The following is a 13,650-nucleotide window of genomic DNA, read 5'->3' as shown; positions in this document are numbered from 1 at the left end:
CGGACGGAGATGAGGGCGACCCTTGCGGTAGGAGCCCTGACTGAGGTGGGGATTTTCTCCCAGGGGTGGGCGAAAAAGAGGGGAAGCTGCAGCAGACAGAATGGGGGTGAGACCTGAGAGGGGACTACCAGCGGACTGTTGGCGACGACTTGGGGGAGGAGGTATAAGGCCTTGAAATGGGATCGAGTTGCAGGGACAGCGTAGGCAGAGCGCTGACAACCTGCTAAGCTCCGAGGGGCTGGCGGGAGGCGGCAGGTGGGGGGGAGGGGGAACGGTGTTTGCGGCATCTGGAGTCATCGATCTTCCTTTTCCTTCCTAATTTCGTGGGCGCTGAGTTTGCAGACGGTTGAGGGAGGGAGGCCAGAGACGAGGGGGTGGGGGAAGGGACGAGCGGCGCGAGTTTAGAGAGCCTGGCCGCGCCGCCGCCGCTCGCCGCCTGCAAACAAGGCCCCCTTAAGCCAGCTGGCCACCCTCCCCACCCCCGCCTCCAGCTCCCTTCTGCCGCCGCCGCCGCTGCTAATTTTATCCGCCCCCAACCCTGGCCCGGGCGTTAATTGGCTGCGGCTTCATTAGCAGTTCTCAAGCTCAGCCGCCCCCCTCCCCTGGGGACCCCTGACTGGGGCTAGGGAGGGGGTACGGACAAGCTGAGGCACAGAACGACACCTATCGACACCTCCTCTTCTGCTTTCCTTCTCCTGGAGTCCTGGGCCACGGTACCGACTCGGAGAAGGCAGTGTTCTCCAAGGAGTTGCCCACTAGTCAGCGGGAAACTGAGTCAGAGGTGAGTCCCACCCAGACATGCCTGGGAATGAAAAGTTGGTGATGGGGAAAATAAATCTTTGGATGGATGGATGGATGGATGGATGGCAGGATCACAAGATCAACTGAAAGGAAGAGGGCGGTGGGAGGTGATTCTGGGTCAGAGATTGGAGGAAGGAGAAGAACCCTAACCCAGGGCCTATTGCTGGAAAGAACTGAGAACACCTGAGGCTAGAGTGGGAGGGAAGGAGGTTAAAGCTAAGAGGGGACTTCTGAGGCCTGGTATGAGAGCCAAGTGGGAATATTTGGAATTAGCAAGTTAGCCCATCTGGGCCTCAGTTTCTTCGCTTGTAAGGCAATGATAAAATAGCATGTCCTGGAGATTAAAACTTTGCGTGTGAATATGTTTTGTGATGGATTGTCCTCCTCCACTTCCTCTGACTCACAAACTGCCTCCTCTACAGCCATCCTCTTCTCTTCTCCCACCCCTTCTCCCTTGGACACTTTGGACATCTGGGAGCTGAGTTGCCCCTGCCTGTAATTGCACTTGTTGCATTTTTTTCCACCTGTTTGCCTCTTATGTCCCAGCAGTCAGTGATCTATTCTTGTATCTCCAAAGCTATGGCATGTCTGGCACAGAGTAGGAGCTCACTGTGTCTGTTGAATGACTAAATGAATGAATGTGTAATGTTGCTAAGTAAGGCAATGATTCTCAAAATCACTGCTTTTTAGAATCATTGAAGAGAGGTTTCACTGTCACCACGAGTGGGCAAGTGCCCACTCTTTAAGATTCATTGAATTAGAACCTCTGTAGGGAAGCCTCACACTCATACATTTATACTACATTTCCCAGCCAATTCTGATACCCATGTTTGGGAGCCTACTTGTAAAGGAGTCAGTGAGTCCCTCACCCAAAGGATGAGTCCAGATGAAGTCAGGCTAAAAGGAAGATCCTTTCCAGTTCCAAGGATCTTTAGCCCCAGGGAAATAAAGAGGGCTCACTGAGTGCTGGAGCAACAAGAGGTGAACAGATACCAAATTCAACAAATGCAACAACAGGAGGGGGCACCTCACTCAGTTCCAGAATGTCCCAGGAGAAGGAGATACCATGGAGGAGGCAGGTCAGAGGATGAGGGGAGGGTGATTCATCCCAGAGCATGTTTACACACAAAGTCTCATTTAATCCTCACTACATGTTATTTTTTTTATTGCAAGTGAGGAAACTGAGGCCCAGATAGACTAATTTGCTAGTTAGCCCAAGAACTGGAACTTGAACTCAGGTCTCTCATCGTTCCAAACCAGGGTGCTTCCCAGTGCTCTCTAGCTCGAATAGGAGTCTTTATATTCCCAAAGAGCCTAATAACGCTAAGTAGGTATTCAGTAGGCACCCAATAAATGGTTGTTGTCTGGAGGACAGGATAAAACACACACGCACACACACACACTAAAAAGCTTCAGGACAGTGAGGAGGTGGGGCGGCACTGGATCTCTTTTCTTTCAGGCGAGAGCCTCTGACTATGGGCTACACATGGGTAACTGAAGCGGAGGAAGTGGGTAAAAACTACAATTCCCAAGAGACCGTAAAGGTCTCACGCATGCGTAGATCTCTTCCCTCAATTCGGTGGCTTCCCGGGCCGTTCTCGCGCATGCGCTCTAAAATCAGTCGTCTTCCTACCCTTTGCTTCCCCCAGCCAGAGTTGGTGGCTGGACCTCCTGCGACCTCCGGTTGCGATGCTGCCCTTCTCTTTGCTCTGGGCGACTCGGGTAAGAATGGGGCTTCGGAGATTGGGTGACCAATAGAAAGCAAGCTTCCTTCCTACCCTAGTTCCCTTTCACGAACTCTGGGGTTCTCCTGGCTTTTCCACGCACGTGGTTTTAGTCCTCGGGGAGCGTACGTGCAACTAGGGAATCCTTGAGAACTCCCCACCCTCAGTGCCCGCGGCGTAACTGGGGCCCCTCCTCATTCCCGCAACCAGACGCCCCAGGGCCTGCGACCGCCCATTTCACGTGGCATTAGGGGAGAGAACCGCACCAGATGCCCCGTGGACCCTGGCGGACGAGTGGGGTTCCTGGCCTGGACGGCGAGCTGAGTCTTTCCTGCCAGCTCTGAGCCATGCAGATGATGCAACCTGGCCCCACGGCTTACATCAGGGGTCCCTCAGCTCTATGGGCTGGAAGGAGGTGGGAAAGTGGGGAGCACAGGACAGGATGTGGGTTTTGGCTTCCCTGCAGGCAGGCTCTCCACCGGTCCCCCTTTTCCCAGAGACTGCTAAAGGTCTACTCTGCCACTTCCATTGCTCTGGAAACCACCTCTGCAGCCTATTGCCTGAACCCGTTCCAACTCAGCCTCCTCTCCCCGAGTGCCATGGAGGCCCTAGGGGAACACCCTTTTGTGCTTGTGGGTTGAGGAGGTTCTGGAACCCCAGTGGACTGCCCCTGAATTCCAAAGACATAGGCTTCCAGAGGGCAGACTTTGCCCCGTGGCTTTGCAGAGTGATTCGTGGGTCGAGGTGGAGGGAAATTCCGAGGTGAGGTGAATGGACCGACTCAGAACCACCCCCTGGACATTGACCCCAACCTTGGCTCTAGAACTGGCTTTGGAAGGAGGAGGTGGGGGTGACGAGAATTGGAAAAGGCTGTTTGGACAACTGGCTGCTAGGTTTGGAGCCAGAAAGCCTGATAAGCATGGCTGAGGGTTGTTGGGAGACTATGTGGATGCTTTTTATTTGATCCTGGTTTTTCCTTTCCTAGCCTCTGCAGAGATGTGGTCATCTGGGCAGGATGGCCATACGGTGCCAACACAGTGAGGTGGCCCAGACCCAGACTGGAGAAGCAACCAGGGGCTGGACAGGCCAAGAGAGTCTGTCAGACAGTGACCCTGAGATGTGGGAGCTGCTGCAGAGAGAGAAGGACAGGCAGTGTCGTGGCCTGGAGCTCATTGCCTCAGAGGTGGGGTCTGGGGAGAGGGACCAAGACATGGGCCACAATGGGTGCAGGAAGTAACAGATCATCTTACTGTTGTTTCTACAGATGTACCTTTCAGACTCTGGGCCTTCCTGCTGGGCCTTATCTCCTTGTATCCTCCTCCTCCTCCTCCTCCATTTTAAAAATGTTTATTTATTGGGGGGCGGGAGAAAAAAAATATATTTATTTATTTATTTAGAGAGCACAGAGCAGGGGAGGAGCAGACAGAGAGGGAGACAGAGAATCCCAAGTGAGCCCCGTGCTGTCAGTGCACAGCCTGATGTGTTCAAACTCACAAAAGTGAGAGCACGACCTGAGCCAAAATCGAGTCACATGCTTAACCGACTGAGCCACCCAGGCGCCCCATCTTCTTCTTTTTTTAAGTCTATTTATTTTGAGAGAGAGAAAGTGCGAACCCCTGCGCAAGCGGGAGAGGGGCAGAGAGAGGGTGGGAGAAAGAATCGCAAGCAGGCTTCACACCCATCTCCCAGCTCGGAGCCTGAAGAGGGACTCGATCCCACAAACTGTGAGGTCATGACCTGAGCTGAAATCAAGAGTCAGATGCTTAATTGACTGAGCCACCCAGGTGCCCCTCCTTGTCTTCTTACTGTGCTCTGAAGAAAAAGCAGAGCAATCTGGATTGTGGGAGGGGGACATTAGAGAGCTTCCAGAGCCTTCTGGGGCCCCTGTACTTTAGTCTGGTCCCTTCCCCTTCCCAAGAGGAAAGAGGACCCTGGAAGCACAGGTTCGAATGGACAGGTGGCCCTGCTGGGGACACCTACCACAGCAGCTGGGTTTCTCAGGATGCTTCCTCTGGCCTTTCTTCAGGTCTGACAAGGAACACTGGATGAATAGAGGTTTCCGTAGGGCCTGGCTCCTCCCTGCTGCCCAGGGCTCTGACAGGGTGGGGCTGTGGGGGGGGGCTCCAGGGAAAGGGGCTCAATACCTTCTGTGACAATCCCCCCCACTCCCCCTCACCCCAGAACTTCTGCAGCCGAGCTGCGCTGGAGGCCTTGGGGTCCTGTCTGAACAACAAGTACTCGGAGGGTTACCCTGGCAAGAGGTGAGGCCTAGGTACCAGAGGGCTGGAGGGCAGCCTCAGGGACGGTGCTCCCAGTTACCTTCCCAGCGTGTCTAGAGGAGTGGCCTTCCCAGCCCTTTGCTGCTGGTTGAGGGGGATGGTGGAACCCTTTCTGGGTGCCCTGATATACCCCCCATCTCATGGCAGATATTATGGAGGAGCAGAGGTAGTGGATGAAATTGAGCTGCTGTGTCAGCGCCGGGCCTTGGAAGCCTTTGACCTGGATCCTGCACAGTGGGGAGTCAATGTCCAGCCATACTCAGGCTCTCCGGCTAATCTGGCGGCCTATACAGCCCTTCTGCAGCCTCATGACCGAATCATGGGGCTGGACTTGCCTGATGGGGGCCAGTGAGTATGGATGCAGTGGGTGCTGGGCGTGGTGGGCAGGATGGGCATGAGAAAGGAGTTTTTATTGAACACCTAGTGTGTGCCACACAGGTGGCACATGCAGGCTTCTCCCTGCCCTGCAAGTCAATGGATGAGGAAGAGAAGATCCCAGTAACCGGTGCTCACCATGGAATGGACTGAGCAGTGAGGGTTGCACATACTAGGAGCAGTGTTCCAGGGACAGAGGCCTTTGGAGCCGGGCAGGAAGGCAGTGGTTAAGTCTGGAAGTTACTAGTTTCTGAAGCTGTCTTATCACTGTCGTCCCTTTCCAGTCTTACTCACGGCTACATGTCTGATGTCAAGCGGATCTCGGCCACATCCATTTTCTTTGAGTCTATGCCCTATAAGTTAAATGTGAGTGCTAGGGCCCTGGTGGCCCTCTCCTGGGGAAAGTGAGGGGCTGGAGTCCTGGGCAGCCTTTAGGGTCAAGGAGGAGAGTGAGCTGCCCTGCTTCTGTCTCAGGGTTTCAGCTTTTTGTTTGTCCATCCAGCCCAAAACTGGCCTCATCGACTATGACCAGCTGGCACTGACCGCTCGGCTTTTCCGACCGCGGCTCATTATAGCTGGTACCAGTGCCTACGCTCGCCTCATTGACTACGCCCGCATGAGAGAGGTTGGTGTAGGGCTGGAGTACCAGCCACTTCCCAGGGCGGGTGGGGGGATTTTGGAGGGGGGGGACAGCCTTGGGGAGGCCTGTCTGGTCCCTCCCCAGGCTAAGGCCTGTCTCTGTACCTGCCCAGGTGTGTGATGAGGTCAAGGCACACCTCCTGGCAGACATGGCCCACATCAGTGGCCTGGTGGCTGCCAAGGTGATCCCCTCACCTTTCAAGCACGCGGATGTTGTCACCACCACCACTCACAAGACCCTTCGAGGGGCCAGGTCAGGCTCCCCTGAGGTCAGGCCTTGCCCTTCTCTGCCTTCACGCCCTATTCCAGGGGCACTGTTGGGCTGGATCCGAGAAGAGTTCGTTCCCATCTGAAACCCTGAAGATTTTTGCTCAGTCTGTGATGACTCTCCTCCTCGTGCGCATGGTGGCAATTCCCCGCTAGGGGATTCGGGGGTGGGAGTGAGGGGCTGCTCTCCTTGATTACTGGAGTTCTACATGCTGGCCCAACTGAGGTAGACTGAGAACTCAGTGGGTCCAGGCCAGGCTGCTTCCCCTGCTTTTCTCCTCCCTTATCCTTTCTTTTTAACTTAGATTCTGATCACCTGCCTCCCACACAGGTCAGGACTCATCTTCTACCGGAAGGGGATGCAGGCTGTGGACCCCAAGACCGGCCGGGAGATCCCTTACACATTTGAGGACCGAATCAACTTTGCTGTGTTCCCATCCCTGCAGGGGGGGCCCCACAACCATGCCATTGCTGCAGTGGCTGTGGCCTTAAAGCAGGTTGGGGAGCCTACTGTTGTGGGGTGGGGAGGGCCCTGGGCTGGAGGCTTAGACCCTGTTCCATGCTAACTCAGTTGCAGCTGATGGAAGGGAAGTGCCCGGATGGGGTCAGGGTTGGGGTCACAACTGTGGTGGAGGTGGAGCAGAAGGGGTATGGCTTGGGGTCACAGGTGCTACTGTCTTGTCTCCAGGCCTGCACCCCCATGTTCCGGGAGTACGCCCTGCAGGTTCTGAAGAATGCTCGGGCCATGGCCGATGCCCTGCTAGAGCGAGGCTACTCGCTCGTGTCTGGTGAGCCAGGGGGGTGGGTGAGAGCCTCTGCAGCCTCAGACAGAGGCCTAGAACTCACCCCTCCCTGCCTACTGTCCTTCCCCTTAGGTGGCACCGACAATCACCTAGTGCTGGTGGACCTGCGGCCCAAGGGCCTGGATGGAGCTCGGGCTGAGCGGGTGCTGGAACTTGTATCCATCACAGCCAACAAGAACACCTGTCCCGGAGACCGAAGTGCCATCACACCTGGGGGCCTGCGGCTCGGTGAGACCTGAGGTTTGAGGGAGGAAGGATGGCTGCCAGGTGGGCTTGGGCTGTGCTCATCCCCTCTGCCTCTCTCCCAGGGGCCCCAGCCTTGACCTCTCGACAGTTCCGTGAGGATGACTTCCGGAGAGTTGTAGACTTTATAGATGAAGGGGTCAACATCGGCTTGGAGGTGAAGAGCAAAACTGGTGAGTGGGCAAGACCCTTCCTAGCTAGTCAGTTTACATTCCCTGTCTGTCCCTCCCCCTGGCTGATCTAACTGCCTTTCCTGAAGTTCTGACCACTTTTTTCCTCATCCCCCTCTAGCCAAACTCCAGGATTTCAAATCCTTCCTGCTCAGGGACACAGAAACCAGTCATCGGCTGGCCGACCTCCGGCAACGGGTGGAACAGTTTGCCAGGGCCTTCCCCATGCCTGGTTTTGATGAGCGCTGAGGGCACATGGGAGAGGAGGCCCATAGACTGAAATTTATTCTCCTTCGGTCTGCCTGGGCCAGTGGAGGAGAACGACTATCTTTCAATTTTTTGCTAGGGGAGAGAAAGCCTCCCACTTAGGGGAAGAGCCAGGTATATTCTGGACTTTGTAGCTGAGAAGATTTCTTTTTGTAACAAGACTTAGAAAGAGGAGGCCTGGGGCTTTCCGCCCTGAACTCTTCCATTATCTCAGTGTTCTAGACTCCTTGCTCTTACTTGGAGAGGGGGGAGTTGCCCTTGTGAGCCAGAGGAAGGGGTGGGTAGGCGCCGCCTTTCTGTTTTTAATCTAATAAAATGCTAACCTGCTTTGAGCTCTCCCGTCACTGTGGGAGGGGTCCCCTGGGCCAGGTAGTGACTTGTCTCCCTCAATGTGTCCCTCCCTTTCCTACCACCACCACCATCCCCACCACAAGGACCCAACCCCCCCACCCCACCCCGCGGCTGCAGCCTCCTTTCTCTGTCTCTGATCAGAGCCGACACCAGACGTGATTAGCAGGCGCAGCAAATTCAATTTGTTAAATGAAATTGTATTTTGCCCACGGCTGCTTCTGTTTGATCCCAGGGGACCGAGGGGAGCAAGGGAGGGGCAGAATGGCAGGGGGAGGCCCAGGTGCGAGGCGGCAGGAGGGGATGCCTGTTGGCGCGGGAGGCAGCGGGCTTGGGCACAAGGAGGAGCGAGGAGGTGCCTCGTGCAGGCCTGGCTGGGCGGCAGGCAACGAGCCCGGTCGAGCCAGAGCAGCGCCGCCCCTGTGCTGGCGCCGGGCGCCTGGGCTAACGTGGGGCCCGCCACGTCACTTGGCACCGAGAGGCCTCCGCTTGCTCTTGGCTCACGTTGGCCACGCTCAACACGTAGCCTGAGCCACACCCTGCAAGGGCTGGGTAGGGGGGCAGAGGGGCTGGCTTGAGCCTTTTGGGTCAACCCGCAGTGTAACTCCTCCCCCTCGTGGGATTCCATCTGAGGGTCAGAGGCGCTTCCGCTGCTGGGAGCAAGGGAAGGGGGTGGGGAGCTGCCTCCCCTCCTGTGGGAACGAAGCCTGTGTAAGCAGCAGCTGGACGGGGTGGCTAGAGTGGCGCCCTGGGGGCAGGGGGCAGAGAGTGGAAGAAATGAGTCGGCTGGCTGACTGGCTGACGGTGGTTTACTTCTACCTCGCATCCTAGAGAGCTCAAAAGTCCGGCCGGTCCTTCTTCAGCTTCTTATAGTCGGTGGAAACTGCAAGAAACTATAGGAGGGAAAGGGGCAGTGAGTGCCCCAGGCCTCCCTTTGTGGCCTGGGGTGGGGAGGGTGGTCCTGGGACCGAGGATGGATGGAGGGGAAACCCTAGAGCCACCAGGAGATACCTTGTATTGGTCATTGGGGCTCAGGCGGTTCCAGGGCTCCGGGTTGTTCTTTCTGTCCCAGCTACAGAGAGGGAGGGGGATGGTCAGAGTTTCCTCTCTGGAAGCTGGGACTCTGATGCCTAAGGTGACACACAGGGTCTCTGCCCCCACCTCAGCACCCCCTTCCTCCCCTGGGGGCCCCATGTCCCAGAGACTGACAGAGGAGGGGGCAAGTTAGCAGGTGCTGAAGAGTGAAACAAGAAGGCTGTCACCACTGTCAGTATGGGGCCAGGTGACGGACTGACAACCCAGCCCAAGGGCCTCCCCCCTGCTCCTTGCCACCCCAGGTTACCACCCCCCACTCCCCCATCCCCCAGAGCAGAGCGGTGGGAATCAGGCAGATATCCTGAGAGGGCTGAGGTTTCAGTGATGTGCCTCAAATACCGATAACGCTGTAGGTGCTCCTGAGGAGCCCCCCCACTCCCCACCCCCGCCGCCTTTGGTGGGGCTTTGAGTCTCTGTGCCACCCTAGCCCGGAAGGCGCCCCTAGCAGCTCGCCCGGCCACACCCCCAGCACTCAGGCGGGGAGGTGGAGGTACCCAGAGGCCGCCCGCCGGCCAGCGCGTCACCATGGCAACCGGGCCGGGAGCTGTGCGGGTTCCGCAGCCCAAAGCGGGTCGAGTCTGGGGCCCCGAGGAGTGAGTGGTCGGGTGGGTGGGAGGGAAGGCCGGGGCCTCCCAGGCCAGGAGCGGGCTCCAGCCCGGAGTTGCCTGGCGGTGCGGACGCAGGTGCGCTGCTTGGGAATCCCTGCTGGGACTGCCCATTCGCACTGTTCCTGAGAGGCCCTTGCCTTCCTACCCTATCTTGCCGCACCCAGGCCCCCTGCTCGCGTCCCAAATCCGGCCTTTACCAGACGTCGGGGCTGCGCAGGGCGAGTCTCAGCAAGTACAGCGCAGCGCTCCCCATTCCCAGACCAATGAAGCCGATCATCGGGATGAGCTGCGGAGAAGACGGAGGGCGCTTTCAGGGTCAGCCCCCCTCCCCGCAGTCCCAGTCGCCTCTTAACGACCTTCTCAGCCAGCACCCGTCCCCACCCCCACCCGGGTCTGGCGCTCCCTCCCTTCTGGGAGAGGGGACCTGGAACCTTCCACAGCACATTTCCAGCCTTCGCCTCCCTCACCCCACGGCGAGCTGCTCCGAGGTGGATTCAAGAGACACGGGGCATATTGCCAGGCTAGATTGAGGGCACGCTGGAAAAAGCTTAGGAGCAATGGGGGAACCGGGCAAGAGGGAGATTTAGGGGCCGCCAGGGAAGCGAGAGAATTAGGAGTTAGTTACAGTGGCTCCGAGGACCCAACTCACCGCGGGATGTCTCTTGATCTGCCGGTAGAAGCGGGCCCCGACACTCGTTCCCGCCATATCGCCTCTCCTGTGTCAGATGTTCCCCAGCGGCTCTGCTCCCTCACTCCTCTTGGGGTCCCGCCCCCGGCTGGGGAGGGGTCAGCCCAGCCCTGCACGGCCCGCTCCGGCAGACTCACCCCGCCCCCACTCATCTCTTCTTCCTCCCGCAGTTCCGGGCTCAGAGCGGGAGAACTCTTGGGGAGCAGAGGGCTTTCTGCTCCTCCACTCCTCCAGATGCCCGCACCCTGGCGCAGAGGATACCTCATCCCCGGGGCCTGGGGCTGGTCTGAGAGAGACACTTCACAGGCTTTGGCCAAGAGACTGAGGGAGGACCCGGAGGAGGGAAGAGGGACTCACCATGGGACAGGGAGTCAGGCAGACTTGCAAGCGGAGGGCAGGGGGTGGAGTGTTCCTGGGGTGGGGGTGGGGCAGGAGGGGCCAGGGGCCAGTGAGGGCATCTGAAGCACTTCTCTGACACCCCTAGAGCTAGCAGATCCCGAAGGCCCTAGTTCTGTCTCCCTCCACAGTGTAGTGGGAGGAGGAGAGGGACGGACAGACCCACAGCACTAAAGCAGTCCCACCTCCTCTAGTTCTGGGTAGTTCTCCTAGTTGTGTTGTGGTTGGCCTGGAATAGCGTTTGGAGGCCAGGAGAGTGTTTAAACCTTGCTCAGGATAGAATAAGTCAGTTTTCAAAGTTTGGCGTGGGGGGGGGGGGGGGGGGGTGGTTGATAGACTTGCTCTGCCTACCTCCAGTAGGGGCCAAGTCGGAGCCACCCAAGGAGTCCACTCTCTGCTCTGGCTGTGATAGGAAGAAAATGGGGTGAGGGAAATAGTCAAGGGGAGACAGAAAAGATGGGTGAAGGAGGAAAGAGAACAAGACACACAGATGGAAGTGCAGAGCCTCCCTTTCTGCAGCCAACTTAGCTATCCGCTAGGCTGTTAGGGTGGCAAAGCTCACTGCCACCGTCTTTGGGGAGTTGGGGTCGTAGGGACCCAGGCGCCTAGTCCTAACCACCTCTCCTCACTGCCAAGCTAACTTCCATCCTCCCACCCACCTCCCTCCCGCCCCGCAGCCAAATCCGGCAGAGCTCCCCGACTTCTCCCCTCCAGAGCCCTTCTCCCCTGCAGGGCTCTGGACAGGGGCGAGTTGTGCACCCACCTCTGGGGGGTGGGGTACAGGGAAGGAAGCGACCCTTCCTGGGGGCCCCCTCCCTTTCCCGGCGCTGATACCTCCCCCGCCCCCTTCGCTGACAAGCGCGGCTGTAATTAGGCTGCGGGGTCCCCGGCTCTCCGCCTCCCTCCGGCGGATAATGAGATAAAGTGTCAGAGACACGGCGAGAACAAAGAGACAGAGACTCGCTGCGATGTGTGTTGGGGGGGCGCGGAGGAGGGGGACTGACGGGATGTCAGAACCTGGAGCAGCACAGAGCCTGGCCCTCCCAGAGCACCCGCACCTCCAGGGCCGGGCCAGGGAGTGGAGTGTCCTGTCACTCGGGCCCCCCAGCCCTCCAGTCTCCGGGACTAAAAATCAATCCTGGAGCTCGATCTCCAGGGGCAGCACATCTGGGCTGTACATCTGGCTCTGTGTGGCACAGCTGGGGCGCCAGGACGCCAACAGGGACGTCCAGCCCCTGCGCCACGCCCCTTTGCTTCTCGGGGCCTCACCCACGCTCCCGCACCATTTCTTGCGAGTTTTGGTGACCAGAGTCTAGCGCGTTCTGAACTCTCTGCCCCGCCGCTTTCCTAGACACGCCGCTGTTCCTCCTGCTGTGGGCCTCCACCCCCACTTTCCAAGCGCCTTATTACCTTATTATTGCTTCTGCTCTGGCCCTGCCAGGGCTCTTTGACCCTGCACCCGTTTCTGGTGCCAGTCTCTGACCCCTGGTCTGAGACCCTACTTCTTAGCCCCCTCCCATTTCTGGATCGTGATCTGTGCGGCCGAGCTGGGACTCAGAACTCCGTGAGTTCCGGATCCCTTGTCTCCCCACCTTCCCGCACTTTCCCATCAGAAGGACTCAGGCCATGCTGATCGAGCCGGGTGAGGAACCGCAGAAGTCATTAGCTGCGGATTAGGCGTGGCCTGGGGCGTGCGGGGTCCCGTGGGGACCAGGTTCTGAACGCGAAATCGCGCCAGGACACTAATCCGCTGGCTGGCTGCACCGCTTGTCAAAAGCAGCTAGGCTGGGCGGTGCGAGCTGGCTGCTGGGGTTAAGGGCGCGGGGCGCCCCCTGGAGGTTGAGCTGCTCCCAAGCTCTCAGGGGAGGTGCCTCGGGCGCCCCCTATCGGGTCGCGCAGGCTCTGCGCCCCACCAATTTCGGGCAGGTTAAGTCAGTGCCTGGAGTGTCCGTCCACGTCCCGCCTGCGGCTCCTGCTACTCCAGCTGCCAAGGCACTGGGTCCCGCAGTCTCCCCTCTTCTGGTGTGAGGCGGGGCCAGGGGCAGGTGCGGAGAGGGAAGGGTCCATCTCCCACCTCGCCAGCTATGGGTGGCACCACGGGTTCAGGCTGGTCCCTCTTGCGCAGCTGGTCCGCTCCAGACCCTCTGCCTTCTGACCCTGCCTACCCCAGTCTCTGACTGCTCTTCTTTCTGCCTCTTTATTCTTCAGGCCCTAACTCTGTCTCTCTGTGTCTGTCTCTGTGTATGTCTGTCTGTTCCTTATCATTCTGGCTGTGTCTGTCTGTCTCTCCCTTCGCAGCTCTCTCTACCAGGCTTTGTCCTTCTGCATCTGTTTCTGTGTCTCTCTGTGTTTGTCTCTCCTTCCCTCTACATCTCTCTACCCTCTGCATCTCTCTTTACAAAGGCCTGTCTGTCTCTGTCTCTCTTTCTCCCCTTTCCCATCCCCCCAGTTCTATTACTATTCTCTGGCTTGCTGCCCCTGGGGGGCTGCAGCAGTCCAACGAGACAGCCTGGGGACACCTCAGGGCACTGCCCGGGGTCCACTTCCCGGTCACCTCCACATGCCCGTCACCTCTGCGCGGCCTCCTGTCTTCCCTCTGCAGCTGTGGGGCGTGGAAGGGACGCCCGGGGAGGGAAGACACAGGGCCCAGCATCTGCTCGGGAGCCCCGGAGCCCCTGACCCCCTCTGCCGCTATTAAGGGCGCCGGGTCCCGAGGCTCCGAGAGATGATCATGATTGCATCAGCCAGACAGCCGCGGAGCTGGGAGCCGCGCGGCGAGCGAACGAGCGAGACAAAGACGCCCGCGCCATCTGTTTATGCAAAGCGCTCTCCGCCGGGGACCCCGGCGTCCCGGTGCCTGGCCCGGCTCGGGGCACAGGGTCAGGAGCCCGCTCCTGCCCGGCGCCCCCGCCGCGCCGCGGCTCCCCCCTCCCTAGCACCCAGAGGG

The 13,650-nt window shown here is 58.6% G+C and overlaps 2 protein-coding genes across 3 annotated transcripts; one reads left to right on the top strand and one right to left on the bottom strand.

Moving 5' to 3' along the window:
- The first annotated feature begins 2,394 nt into the window (after nt 1-2,394).
- On the top strand, nt 2,395-7,895 carry SHMT2 (serine hydroxymethyltransferase 2). 2 transcript variants are annotated; one of them, XM_040491656.1, is made up of 12 exons: nt 2,395-2,523; nt 3,511-3,708; nt 4,707-4,786; nt 4,952-5,152; nt 5,464-5,545; nt 5,682-5,804; nt 5,932-6,071; nt 6,417-6,582; nt 6,774-6,873; nt 6,961-7,116; nt 7,197-7,304; nt 7,423-7,895. In XM_040491656.1, the coding sequence occupies exons 1-12, from the start codon at nt 2,491-2,493 to the stop codon at nt 7,548-7,550; spliced, it is 1,515 nt and encodes a 504-aa protein (XP_040347590.1). In that variant the 5' UTR covers nt 2,395-2,490; the 3' UTR covers nt 7,551-7,895. The 2 variants fall into 2 exon arrangements, with proteins under 2 accessions (XP_040347590.1, XP_040347591.1); XM_040491657.1 differs by lacking the exon at nt 2,395-2,523 and adding an exon at nt 2,603-2,940.
- Nucleotides 7,896-8,095: 200 nt separating this feature from the next.
- Nucleotides 8,096-10,422, bottom strand: COXFA4L2 (cytochrome c oxidase hypoxia associated subunit FA4L2). The gene is made up of 4 exons (XM_040491658.1): nt 10,269-10,422; nt 9,817-9,905; nt 8,928-8,988; nt 8,096-8,809 (listed from the first exon to the last, which is right to left on the bottom strand). The coding sequence occupies exons 1-4, from the start codon at nt 10,323-10,325 to the stop codon at nt 8,753-8,755; spliced, it is 264 nt and encodes an 87-aa protein (XP_040347592.1). The 5' UTR covers nt 10,326-10,422; the 3' UTR covers nt 8,096-8,752.
- Between the last annotated feature and the right edge of the window lie 3,228 nt (nt 10,423-13,650).

This window comes from Herpailurus yagouaroundi, unplaced genomic scaffold (assembly GCF_014898765.1).
Source record: "Herpailurus yagouaroundi ecotype Mexico unplaced genomic scaffold, PumYag 182, whole genome shotgun sequence".
In the NCBI taxonomy this organism is placed as follows: domain Eukaryota; kingdom Metazoa; phylum Chordata; class Mammalia; order Carnivora; family Felidae; genus Herpailurus; species Herpailurus yagouaroundi.
The sequence above is the reverse complement of the archived record's forward strand: the minus strand, read 5'-3'. Positions and strand labels throughout refer to the sequence as shown.

What these genes read in the sequence shown, in the direction of transcription:
- SHMT2 (XM_040491656.1), top strand. Translation starts at nt 2,491, where the DNA reads ATGCTGCCCTTCTCTTTGCTCTGGGCGACTCGG. An exon ending in GACTTGCCTGATGGGGGCCA is followed by an intron (nt 5,153 to 5,463) that starts GTGAGTATGGAT and finishes GTCCCTTTCCAG; the next exon opens with TCTTACTCACGGCTACATGT. An exon ending in CTATGCCCTATAAGTTAAAT is followed by an intron (nt 5,546 to 5,681) that starts GTGAGTGCTAGG and finishes TTGTCCATCCAG; the next exon opens with CCCAAAACTGGCCTCATCGA.
- COXFA4L2 (XM_040491658.1), bottom strand. Translation starts at nt 10,325, where the DNA reads ATGGCGGGAACGAGTGTCGGGGCCCGCTTCTACCGGCAGATCAAGAGA. An exon ending in AGATCAAGAGACATCCCGCG is followed by an intron (nt 9,906 to 10,268) that starts GTGAGTTGGGTC and finishes TCTTCTCCGCAG; the next exon opens with CTCATCCCGATGATCGGCTT. An exon ending in CTGCGCAGCCCCGACGTCTG is followed by an intron (nt 8,989 to 9,816) that starts GTAAAGGCCGGA and finishes CCCTCTCTGTAG; the next exon opens with CTGGGACAGAAAGAACAACC.